At 47.6% G+C, this 12,657-nt stretch overlaps 1 protein-coding gene across 1 annotated transcript; it reads right to left on the minus strand.

The window, feature by feature from the left end:
* Positions 1 to 249: 249 nt before the first annotated feature.
* Positions 250 to 12,163, minus strand: f9a (coagulation factor IXa; the record flags this gene model as incomplete). Its single annotated transcript, XM_084332048.1, has 8 exons — positions 250 to 839; positions 1,323 to 1,446; positions 8,297 to 8,619; positions 9,456 to 9,590; positions 10,151 to 10,264; positions 10,942 to 10,966; positions 11,149 to 11,324; positions 12,097 to 12,163. 8 exons carry the CDS (start codon positions 12,161 to 12,163, stop codon positions 250 to 252), a joined length of 1,554 nt encoding a protein of 517 aa, XP_084188174.1.
* Positions 12,164 to 12,657: the final 494 nt, after the last annotated feature.

The raw sequence follows: 12,657 nt of genomic DNA on the forward strand, positions 1-12,657 counted from the left end.
TTTTTAACATCATGCAATGCCATTAATATTAATAATAATAATTATTAACGTTTTTCTCTTTGATTAAGCCTATAATATTTATATCGTCTATCATTTTATATGCATAATTTATACAATACAGAAGTGCTATGTCAGGAGAAAGAACAACAGAAACGATGACAGGCGAATGTGGTCAACACAGGTCAGTGCATTTGAAGTTACATGAATCGTTTTCAAGGTGTCTGCATTTCAAACAGGGCTCTTAACCACTCAGGGGTCAGGTTCGTCCAGATCGAGGCCCAGCCTGTGCGAGGTCACCGCCATGACGTGTCGGATCCAGCGGTAGTAGTGGGACACCCTGGTGTACACCCCGTACTTGCCCTCCTTGGCGCACTCCTCCCCCCAGCTCACGATGCCCGTCAGGAACCAGGTGTCATGGTAGCGGTTGGCGTGGGGCCCCCCGCTGTCCCCCTGGCAGGAGTCCTTGGCCTCGTCGGAGTATCCCGCGCAGAACATGTAGCGCGTGATCCTGGCGCTGCTGCTGTCCTGGCACTCCATCCTCTCCGTGTAGGGGACCTCCACCTTCTGCAGGGTGTGGGCCACGGCGCCCAGGTAGCGCGTCCGCCCCCAGCCGCTGACCTTAGCCGGAGACGCCTCCTTCACCAGGGCCTCGGTGAAGTCCTTGGGCCCCAGGCAGATGGGCCGGGCTATCGTGGAGAAGGTGATGGGGGTCTGGAGGCGTAGCAGGGCGACGTCGTGGTTGTACATGCTCTTGTTGCCGTCGTAGCGCGGGTGGACGTGCTGTTCCAGCACCTGGTGGTCCTGTTCAGTGCCCTCGTCCATGTGGATGTCATGTTCTCCTGTTGGCGAACAGGACACTGTTGTGTCATTCACCCACTGTACTGTGTATACAATACAATGACACAATAATGACGTCACCTCAGCCCTGGAAATCAAGTTACATTGTAAGTCTCTACACATACAGGCGTGTTTGAAAACAACATGTTAATAGAACTATGGTGTGGTTTTTCAACATGCCTGTACGTGTTGAATTAAGGACACACCTTGTGTTATATCAACAGGGTTTCACTCAAAATCAGGCATCTCATGTCATCTCAGGTTAACCGTCTGTAGTGTGGTAGTGAAAGGGTTAACCTTCTATAGTGTGGTAGTGAAAGGGTTAAGGTGGGGACGTGAGGTCCAATGAGGTTATGGTTAGGGTTGCGGTGGGGGTCTGATGCCTGGCTTTTAGAGAGGCCCTATTTCAACACATATACATGGCAGCAATGAATACACGATGCGTTTCAAACCAGGACAAGTGAAGCTTTGTTGTAGAGTCTTACCCACTCTGATGGAGAAGGAGAGCCGGCCCTCCACCAGGCAGTGGGCGGCGGTGACGACCCACAGCTCACTGAGGATGGAGCCTCCGCAGAAGAACTGGCCGCTGGGATGCGCTACCAGCGCCACCTGGTGGAGAGGAAAGGAGAGCTGAGAACACCCAGTGCTGTGGCTGAGTTGTATATAAAATGTATCTCTATTTCTCCACATCAAAGTCAACGTCAAAGTCAGCTTTATTGTCACTTCTCGTAATGTGCAAGACATACAAAATGAAATTTTGTTTCCCCCTTATATACGGTGTATATAAAAAAGATCTAATATAAACATAAAGTAACATATAAGACACTATAAACATAAAGTAACATATGGGACACGATGTACACACAATATACAGGACTATTATACAATATAAACAATACTATATACAATCTAAAAAATGTATGTGAGTGAAATAAATATAGAGGTAAAAGAGAACGTGGTGCAAATCTTTGGCGTAATGACAGATTACATGTAGCTGGATTACAGTAATTCAATTACAAACATGATAACTAATTTTACTGTTACTAGTAGTAGTTACTGAGAAAATCACAATAATCAAATTACAGTTCTATTTCATTCTGGCCTCCGCTCAGCGTCAGTCTGCACTAACCTCACTTCGTGCACATGCACTGAATAAAAAATCCACAATGTACCTTTACATACCAACATTCGTCCGGCCACACCCCTATCCGCTTACCTTCATAAGCAGGTGTGTGGTCACCTACTCGCCTCCTTCTTCACTTTCACCACAAGGAAGTGCCTTCGGTAGATACTCACACTTGACGAGGTTGTTTAGTTGAAGAAAGTTGATACGTGTTTAAATTTTTTCTTGCTTTTTTCTTCTCTCATATATTTAAAAAGAAAAAAGCTAAGTCATAATGTTTACCTCGGAGGGTCGCGCTCGCAACGTCACCCTTCACCAGCGGTTCTCCATTGCCGCCTCTGTTGTACGTCTTGGAGCGGGGTTGAGGCCTCTCTCGTAGTCGGCAGCCACGCCCGGTAGGCGTCCGATGGATAGTTTGCCTCTCCAAGGAGCTGGTGCACCAGCGCCGTCTCCTGTGGGATGGCCTGGTTCCGGCTCTGGCTCCTCTGCTTCCGGGGAGTCGTCCGCTGTTGGGCGGCCGGCGCCTTTGGTTGCGGGGGATTTGAGACGCAAACTTTTTGCGTCAGCTCGCTCCCGTCGCAAGATGGTGGCTTGTAGACGCGAACGGCCTGGCTTTGGTGAGTTGCTGGAGCCGGATGAGGATGCGTCTGATTCTACATGGCCGATGGAAACAGAGGACTACATGATAGAAGCGGACGGGTTCTTGTTCGAAGGCCCGGTGGAGACATGTCTCCCGCCCGTCCAGGTAACACTGGAGGGGGGTGAGATGTCTCCTTGGGGTTCCTCGTCCGCAGATGTTGGGTTAGAACCTCCGACTCGGCGGCGGGATGCCCTGCTATCAGCCACATCAGAATGTGGCTCCTTAACCAGTAGTCTGCTGCATGTGAGGGACGCGGGCTCGGTGGGGGAAAGTATGCAGGGGGAACTGCGTGCTTTGTTCCCCGAGCTCATGGCAGCGGCGGCAGTCGCAAACGGCGTGCCGCTGCCGCAGCCACTGCTTGTTCCTATCCCTGACGATCTCATAGGTCATCTATGGCAACGTCGCCCGGTGAGAGGGGTGGACGTTGTCTGCCCATTTTTCCCCTCAATGGAGGCCTACGTCCGTCAGGGACAGGTGGTCTCCCACATCATGGGCCTTACTCCCGCCTACGTGCAAGTCACGCGGGTGGTGGGTTTGGTAGAAGGCATGAAGGAGGGCGCTCCTTTGTACTGAGGTGGTGTGGGAGCCGTTACGGAAGCCGGTTCCCCAAGGGAAATCGGCGAGGCGGTTGGCGTTTTGGAGTGACCAGTCATTTATCTCCGCGACGCAATCTCTAGCTGCCACTTCCAACATCGCGCAGCTGGCGAGATTCATGTCCAGGATACTGACGGGCGGCACGGAGCTGACTGATTTACAACATGATCAGCTCGCCCAGGCGGCAGGAGCCATCCTGCATCTGATTCAGCCGCAGGCTATAGCCGCTGGGAAAGTTCGTGCCCTGGCCACTCTAATCCAGCGCCACCTTTGGCTGGAGCAGGCGCGTGTGCCGGAGAAGAAGAGGACTCCGCTTCTGACGGCACCCCTCTCCGATGCTGGACTATTCGGGTCGGCACTGCAGCTGATGACCTCAACCTGCAGGGAGATGCAGGAGGAGCGCTCCGTGCTCCAGCCTCATTTCCCCCCGCCTGATGTCGCCGGTGGAGTCAGACGGCCGCCGCGTCGCCAAGGTTCCTCCGCCGTGGCCGCCGCTGCTACCACCGCCACTGCTGGACCTTCGGCGAAGAAGGCCAGGAGGAGAGAGGGCGCCTCCCCCACTGCAGCCAGCCCATCTACGCCCGGAGGTGACGGTAGGGATCGTCGTGACCAGCCGCCGATCGTTTACCGTCCCTCCGGGGCTCCACGGGGTGGCAAATCCCGAGCGGCTAAAGGAGGGACTGTATTTTTTGTTACAAACTGTGTGTTTATTCACCAAACATATGATGGGGATGCGACGTGTGAATCTTTCGCTAGTCTGTGGCTAGCGTGCATTGAATTAGCTTGCGCTGTTCATTAGCATTTGCTACTGAAGGTATCATATGGCTGTTTGTTGTTGTCGTATGCAAGGGTTGGGCTTGCGAGGGGGTACCGGATAAACCCCTCCTTCCCTCTTCTGATTGGTCAGGGGGTTATTGGACTTTCTTTTCATTCGGTCAGGGCCAAGCTGTTAGGCACGGGGGGGGGAGGGTTTCCCAGACTCTGCACCTATCACAGGCGGTTGAGTCTTGGGTTTCCCCCCGTCATAGCAAACGTCACTAGGCACGTTTCTATTGGACGATGGCTTCCGTGAGTTTTAGACCCGTATGTAGGGTCTGTTGTTGTCAAGTTGTCGGGGCAGAGCGTAAGAACTTACTGTTCTACTAGGCTCGATATACGTGTAACTTGAGTCTGTTGGTCATGTGACTCAATGTTACCGTGACTTTTCAATCTATGGCTCATGTGTGAAGTCTCTCTGAGGAGTCCCGTCTCTCCTCTGTGGTGAGGGTGGCGGGATGTAAAAATGTAAACAATTTTTACCCTCGGCTGCGTCACAGGGGATTCATGTCAGTCAGTGTTTCTTTCTTTTTTAATAAAAAAAGAGTGGAGAATATGAAGCACGACAAACTTCTTGTCGTTCTCCCAGGCGACTTGAAGGAACAATGTTGGGGTCTGGTTAGACTATCCATTGTTGTGTTTGGGTCCCGACGCATACATAGTGCTGGCTCGGGGTGTTTCTGTTAAGAATCATGCGGGAGGCTAGTACGCCTTGGTTGCTCGTTATTAAAACAGCGTTTTTATATGGCAACTGGGATGGGGGATTTTTTCCTCTTCCGAGAGCCTGTTACTGGGTCTCGACGGATTCTCGTTCATATCTGGGGGATGTTAACGGAATAGATCAGAACATAGGTAGAGGGGTCTCACGCCCTTGGGGTGGGCCACTGAGCGCGGTACAAATGGGACCGTCTGGGTGGCGCCCTCTCTCATGTTTTAGATCGACACGCATACCTACCCCCTCTCCTGGAGTGGGCATGTCGGCGTGGTTAGGGCACGGGACTGGTTCTGGTCGCGCTGGTCCAGGTCAGTTAACCCGTTGTCCGCCGGGGACGCTGATCTGCTGTTCTGGTACCCTGAGGGACTTGTGCTTTTTTCGGGGGGGGAAATGCCGGGTCGGCCCGGGTGTCATAGGGTTAGGCGTTATGGAGACCCTTTGTTGGGTACATGTTGTACCTGGCACTATCATAAGGGGCTGGTTCTCCTTTCTTTCGCTCCTCTCTCACGCATGGCGAAGAGGGGGCTGTTGGGGTGGTCTTCTGGACCTCCTCTGGTAACCCTGTGTGCTTCCCGAGCCGCCGGGCCCGGTCCGAAGTAATGTTTAGTTGAAACCGTAAGCCTGGGATAACCCTTTTTTGGAAACTGAAACACTTGTACTGCGGTATAGCTGGTGTATACCCGCAGGTGTGTTTTGGAGTTTTTCTTGAGGGGTTATAGGAACAACCACCGTATGTGGTACCAAGAGGGTGGTTGATTCCCTGGTGTGTTGGAGCACAGTCAACTCCCGGGTTACCCGGTTGAGTGTGCCCCTGCACGTTCATGATGTCTGCCAATCGTGTCAGCCTTCTCTGCCTCGACCCCTCTGGGTGGTTTTTTTTTTGATGGAGGCTTTGTCATGGTGCGCAACAATGCCAGCATACGCCCCTTCCACCGGGGTGCTGTTTTCAGTTGACCCCTTTGGCGCCTGTCTCGTCCGCAATGCTCCAGGCTCGGGTCTACAGCCTGTTGCCTGGTTTCCCCGGTGCGCTGCCTGCTTCCGTTATGGTTAGCCTTTTGAGTGCTTCAAGTTACGGCCATGCTGACTGCCTGTGTTGCAGGGTCAGTGTGCCAGGCGGTGTACTAGTGGGGGGAGGGCCCGCTCTTGGAGGGGCCCTGTCCGAATACGCTGGCGATGTGGGGGGCGGTGTCACTAAGTGACCGCCTGGTGAGGTCTTGATGCCTGGCGTCATTGACCTCTCTGGGCCCCCTTTTTTCCGGGAGATCCAGTCCCTTCAGTGGGTCTGGGTCTTCCTTCGCGCTCCGCTGCTACGGCCTTGCCACGGGGTTGAGTTTGCTTTTGACCCCGTGATTTTTGGGGGCAGTAACAAGGTTTGTTCCTTCCGTTCGTTCCCTGGTGGCATGCAGGTTGTGCGTGTGCGTAGTCGTGGGGTCAAGCCACGGTCTGCTCACCCTGTGCGTTGAGTTGCTCGAGTTCCTCTTCGCACGGTCGGATCCGTCTCCCTCCCGTCCTCCAATAGGGAGGGTATCCCTCCATTAGGGAGGGTCGGGGGTCTCGGTCCTCCCCGGTCTGATGGTTGTGGGGGGCCTCAGCGGGGTACATTTGTCGAGCTTCTGGCTTCCGCTCAGCTCCTTTTGTGCAGACTGATGCTGAGCGGAGGCCAGAATGAAATAGAACGTAAGGTTATGTATATAACCAAGTTCTATGAATTCTGGTGACGCTCAGTGTCAGGACGCCATTGCGGCCCTTGATCTCGCCTTGTGGTGAAAGTTTAGGAAGGAGGCGAGTAGGTGACCACACACCTGCTTATGAAGGTAAGCGGATAGGGGTGTGGCCGGACGAATGTTGGTATGTAAAGGTACATTGTGGATTTTTTATTCAGTGCATGTGCACGAAGTGAGGTTAGTGCAGACTGACGCTGAGCGTCACCAGAATTCATAGAACTTGGTTATATACATAACCTTACGTTCCTTTTGAAAAGACCAGTGATTATTTGTTGGTATTTATTCATTTATTCTGATGGTAGAATTCAGGACACAAATGTCATTATACTCCTTGAAATGTCAGTCATGATTGCAGACGCTGATAGTGACATTATTCCATTGTAAATTAGAATAAAGTGTCAGTTTCACCCTTACTTTACCCAATTATTAGCAGGTAATCGGTGATCTTTAACATTCCCAGCCCTGCTGACTGTACCAGTAGGCATAGGCGCCCACTTAACGGAGCAGACGATGCACGTGCTCCAGGACTATTGAACTTGGGGGAGCAAGCTTGTCTCTTTGCTCCCTCACTTTTTGATCATATCATATGATATAAATATCCCCCCCCAATATATAAATCTTATCGAACCATAACTACGTAATTTCAATCAAATTAATAATACGCAATGACACTTAATAGCAAGTTTTTAAGTTTCCAAAGATTGTGTGACCCCCCACTTTAATGGTTTGATCCAGTGCGGCATGACGTATACGACATGTTGGGGGATGCGGCTTTTTCGAAAGCCCTTGAAAAATTCAGGCTGGATATTGGATAACATTGTGACTCGTGAGGATTATTCTTCTGCGTTTACATCAACATGGAGCAAATCATCACGTAAGTCGAACACTGTGACTGTATACTAAATGCGCAAACAGATTGAAACTGAATATTTCTCGTATGGTGAGCCTCGGCGCTGCACCGAGTGAATCCAGAGATACAGGATGGTGCGCAGGCGCTTTGATCACCCAACGGCGGAAATAATGCCGCTTTGAGCAGTTTATAAAAAAATATTAAAAATATTTATTAGCAACGCAGAGCTTTCAAACCATCCAGTATCTCTGTGCGAACCCCTCCTGCAACTGTGAGCACCTTTGTAATGTCTCTGTGATACTTGTATAACGAACGGTTCGGCCAGAACCAGTCCTTCATGGTAAATCTAGGTTGGTTTCCCATTGAGGAGCAAGTGACTGTGGATTCACTCGGTGCAGCACAGTCACGAAAGGGGACCCTGATGTAAACAAGACAAACGTCTTTCTCTGGTCTGCATCCCCTTAACAATTGTGTGTATTGAGCCGTACTGTATTGTACCCATTCTGCAATCTGTTAAATAAAGTTTTCATTCATTCAGCCGCCGCGCTCACTGGGGCTATTGATAGCGTCAATTAGTTGTTGTTGTTGTTGTTGGTGCTGCGGATGTGAACGGGGCTGGAGGGGCTTTGGGAGGATGGGAAAGTTATTATTATTATTATTATAATAGTAATTGGCTATCATACGTGCCTAGCTAGCGTTAGCTAAAAGAGCCCTCGCAGTGAAGTTATTATTATTATAGCTATCATACTGCAATATAAACTGAGTTTTATAGTGAAAAGAGCAGCTTTATTTTGGTCAAGATTGAAGGCTCTATATTGCAGGAAATTGCACATACAGGTGTCCATTAAATGTAAAAAAATCTGCCGTGGAGGGACCCCCTCCAAACCACCCATTGCAAAAAAAAAAAAAAAAAAAATGTAAAAAAAAAAAAAGAATTAAAAAAAAACTTGCACCCCCACTTTCAACTATAACTAGGCGGCCATGCCAGTAGGCCTACCTGCCATGGGATCTCTCCAGGTATGACCACTTCCCCTCCGACAATACGGGTTATATCACCAGATTCCCTCTTGGTACGGTGTGTGGTGTCGCTGTGCACCCAGGGAAGCGGCCCGCTTTGGGACCCGCCTGTGTTAGAGTCACCGGTGGTGGCTGGAGGAGGGGGCTCTTTGGTATCGGCCAAAGTGGAGAAGGGGGAGGTAGAGGTGCTGATGTTGGCCAGTGAGGTTATGTTGGTCAGGTTTGCAGTGTTCCCGTAGTGTAGAGACCTTGTTGACACTGCACTGATCACTGTCAGGGCATCCCTGCCACACGGGAATTCAACTGTTAACGTGTCAAACACACACAGGGACCACTGATTAACATTCATAAGAACTTAAGAGTAACTTAGATTTCTAAGATCCTTGTTATGATAGTTCTGCAGTAGGCTAATATGGATCTATAAGATCCTTGTTATGAGATTTCTGCAGTAGGCTAATGTGGATCTATAAGATCCTTGTTATGAGATTTCTGCAGTAGGCTAATGTGGATCTATAAGATCCTTGTTATGAGATTTCTGCAGTAGGATAATATGGATCTATAAGATCCTTGTTATGATAGTTATGCAGTAGGCTAATGTGGATCTATAAGATCCTTGTTATGATAGTTGTGCAGTAGGATAATATGGATCTATAAGATCCTTGTTATGATAGTTATGCAGTAGGCTAATTGGATCTATAAGATCCTTGTTATGATAGTTGTGCAGTAGGATAATATGGATCTATAAGATCCTTGTTATGAGATTTCTGCAGTAGGCTAATGTGGAGCTATAAGATCCTTGTTATGATAGTTATGCAGTAGGCTAATTGGATCTATAAGATCCTTGTTATGATAGTTATGCAGTAGGCTAATTGGATCTATAAGATCCTTGTTATGATAGTTATGCAGTAGGCTAATATGGATCTATAAGATCCTTGTTATGATAGTTATGCAGTAGGCTAATATGGATCTATGTTCCAGTTCACTTGCATTTCAAACAATTTGAAATGTAAACAGAAAATGAGACACACTTGATGATGCTGATTCCACTTTTGTACTTGTACAGTTGTGAAAGTGAATCGATCCCATTCATAGTTACAGTATGACATTTAGCAGAGGGGCAGTAGTAGTGCAACAGATACCGTCAGGTTCACAGTCCGTGCCATCTGGCGCCAGCACGTAGCCCTCGGCACAGGAACACCTCGCCCCGAAGGTGCCCATCGACTCGCAGAAGTGCATGCACTCACCATTGTTCAAATTACACCTCCTGGCTGTCACTGAGAGGAGAGATCACACCAACAACAGTTCAACACCCACGCGCCTCCGCCTGACTGTACATTTGTTAAAAACCTATTTGGAAAATGCACGTTTGCACACCAGGGAGCCTGGGAATGGAATGAGTTGGAATAGCTAATTAAACAGTCAGCCTGATGTCTTGCAAGCTGAAGGCAAAGAGGGGAATGATTCAACCTGTGGTTTAGACCTGTCACCATCATGTCTGCCTATTCATCTTGATCTAAATGAGGACCACAATGGAAATATGTTTTTTAAACTTTATTGTGTTATCCTCCATGATTTTGTTTATGTAAGCATGGACTGTTGGCTGTGCATTTATCATTGATTATCGAAAACTAAACTATCAATAATACAGTATTCAGTCAACTCATAGTCCGATGGTCTATTTGTAAACACATTGACATTGTAATTTGTAGGAAACATGCAGGCTAATACTGGGTTGGTGTAACAGGCTGAATTCACAAAGGAAGAAAAGCACTGAAGATCCTTCAGAACTGTCCGACTTCTCCTGATCCCGTTGAAGTACAGAACCTTCACTCACCGATCTCACAGTCTCTGCCGGTGAACCCAGGCAGACAGGTGCAGGTGTACGAGCCCAGGTAGTCTTTACATGGGCCCTGGTTCTGACAGGGGCTCGGCTTACACTGGTCCCCATCTGACCGCACACACACACAGAGAGAGAGAGAGAGAGAGAGAGAGAGAGAGAGAGAGAGACAGACACACACACACACACACACACACACACACACACACACACACACACACACACACACACACACACACACACACACACACACACACACACACACACACACACACACAGAGAGACACACACACACACACACACACAGAGAGACACATGGAGAGAGAGAGAGAGAGAGAGAGAGAGAGAGAGAGAGAGAGAGAGAGAGACACACATACACAGAGAGAGAGAGAGACACAGAGAGAGAGAGAGAGAGAGAGAGAGAGAGAGAGAGAGAGAGAGAGACACACACACACACACACACACACACACACACACACACACAGAGAAAGAGAGAGAGAGAGAGAGAGACACACACACACACACACACACACACACACACACACACACACAGAGAGACACACACACACACACACACACACACACACACACACACACACACACACACACACACACACACACACACACACACACACACACACACACACACACACACAACACATCATAACCTTTGCACACCCCCATCTGGCATCAGAGACAGTATTACAATGAGAAATATACAGACAGACTGTGTCTTCACACTGAATCATTTGTTTTATTTCTGTTAAAATAATTAAACACAGCTTTACCTATATATGCCATCCAAAACGCCATCTGAAACAAACGGCAGTGGTAGAATTTTTTTTTAATAACATAATAACAGTGATAAATATAGTAAATATAATATCTTTTGTTAGGTTCAGTACACATAGGTTCAGGTTTGTTTGAATGTACTTTTATGTCCTTCTCAGAAAGATATACTGCATAATGTAAGTGAAGAAAACACACACACTCACCGTCTTTTCGTCGTTCTCAAAGGCCTCCCTGGCCTCCTCCAGGTCACATTTCTCTTCCAGACACTCTCTCTCCAAGTTGCCTTCCAAAAACTCCTCAAAGAACCCAGTGTTATGGCGCTTCTGTCTTCTCAGGACGCTGTCTGCCGCCTGGCCTGACAGGAACACTGAGGCAGGAGCTGGAGAACATGACATGAACTTTAGTATTCCCGTGGGCAAACGACTTGCAACCGAACAGCACAGCAAGGGAGAACAGAGATTAAAAAAATACTAGATAAAAAGGTTCAAGAAAAACATAAAGACACACGTAAAATCAGTCATGCATTCTTACATTATACTATCTACTATCTAAGAATTGTGACCAATAGTTGATATAAACGACATGCCACTAACATCCAAATGTGTACCTTTGTATGGCAAAGAAAACCTGACTGTCGCCATCCCTCTCACCTGTCTTGTTTTGATACCGTCACAGATCCAGGTCTGTATGCCAGAGTTGACCACGGCTGGTAATATTATATGGTAATATGGTATTATATTGCTGGTAATGGAAAGGACACTTTAAAGGAACAAGGAAAATAAAGGTCACTTTAAGAAAAGAACTGTTGTGGTTCTTGTATAGTATAGTTTAGAAATAGCAAGTATAGCATAAGGATATAGAGTCAAAATTGTATATTGTATATTAGTGTACATAGGACCCAGTGCCTTAATTCGTAGCTAACATTGTATTGCATTATCTCAGGACTTTAACATGTCTATTTTATGTCTATTTTATTACCTGTTTAGTATGTCTATTTTATTATATAGTATTATTGCACAATCAAAGCGGGCATGGCCACCCGCATTTCACGGTATGCCCTGGTATGTATGTGACAAATAAACCTCTTGAATCTTGAATCTGATCTAACCTGGAGAATGTGGTATATATATATATATAAGTGCTCCAGTTACCTGCAGAGCTTGGCTGAGGGTCCAGCAGCAGCAGACACCATAGGAAAGACGGAGCGATCAGAGCCATGCCACTCTCCTCTGAGGCCAAGTGGACACAGTGGCCCACCCACCACTCCAAAGTGCAACGCGCTGTTTACATTTCATCTACTGTGCTTGTTTGTCCAGAGAGAGACACAGTGTGTATCCAGGTACAACGTTACCATCTCTGCATAAACATATCTTTTTTTCAGTTGCAATTGTGCAGTAATTTCTTCCATTGTATATATCTGTCTCAATCTCTTTTAGTATTTTATTTGTTGTCATACTGTACAGTAGCTCCACAACTTGGTGAGTGAAGAGCTAAAGGCCAAATGAATATCAAAATACACAGTAAGTGCACTTTGGACTGTTCGCCACAAGATGGCAGACGTATACCTATTCTCTATGGTACGTGTAACAGAAATATAGTGCAGTATAGACTATGGCACTACTATAAATTCATTCATCAATTGACACTAATTATTTTTCAATCCCCAGTTTTAATTTAAACATCATATATTTTTATATCATCAATAAAGATTT

The sequence above is a fragment of the Notolepis coatsorum genome (assembly GCF_963971535.1).
Source record: "Notolepis coatsorum genome assembly, chromosome: 16".
NCBI classification, from domain to species: domain Eukaryota; kingdom Metazoa; phylum Chordata; class Actinopteri; order Aulopiformes; family Paralepididae; genus Notolepis; species Notolepis coatsorum.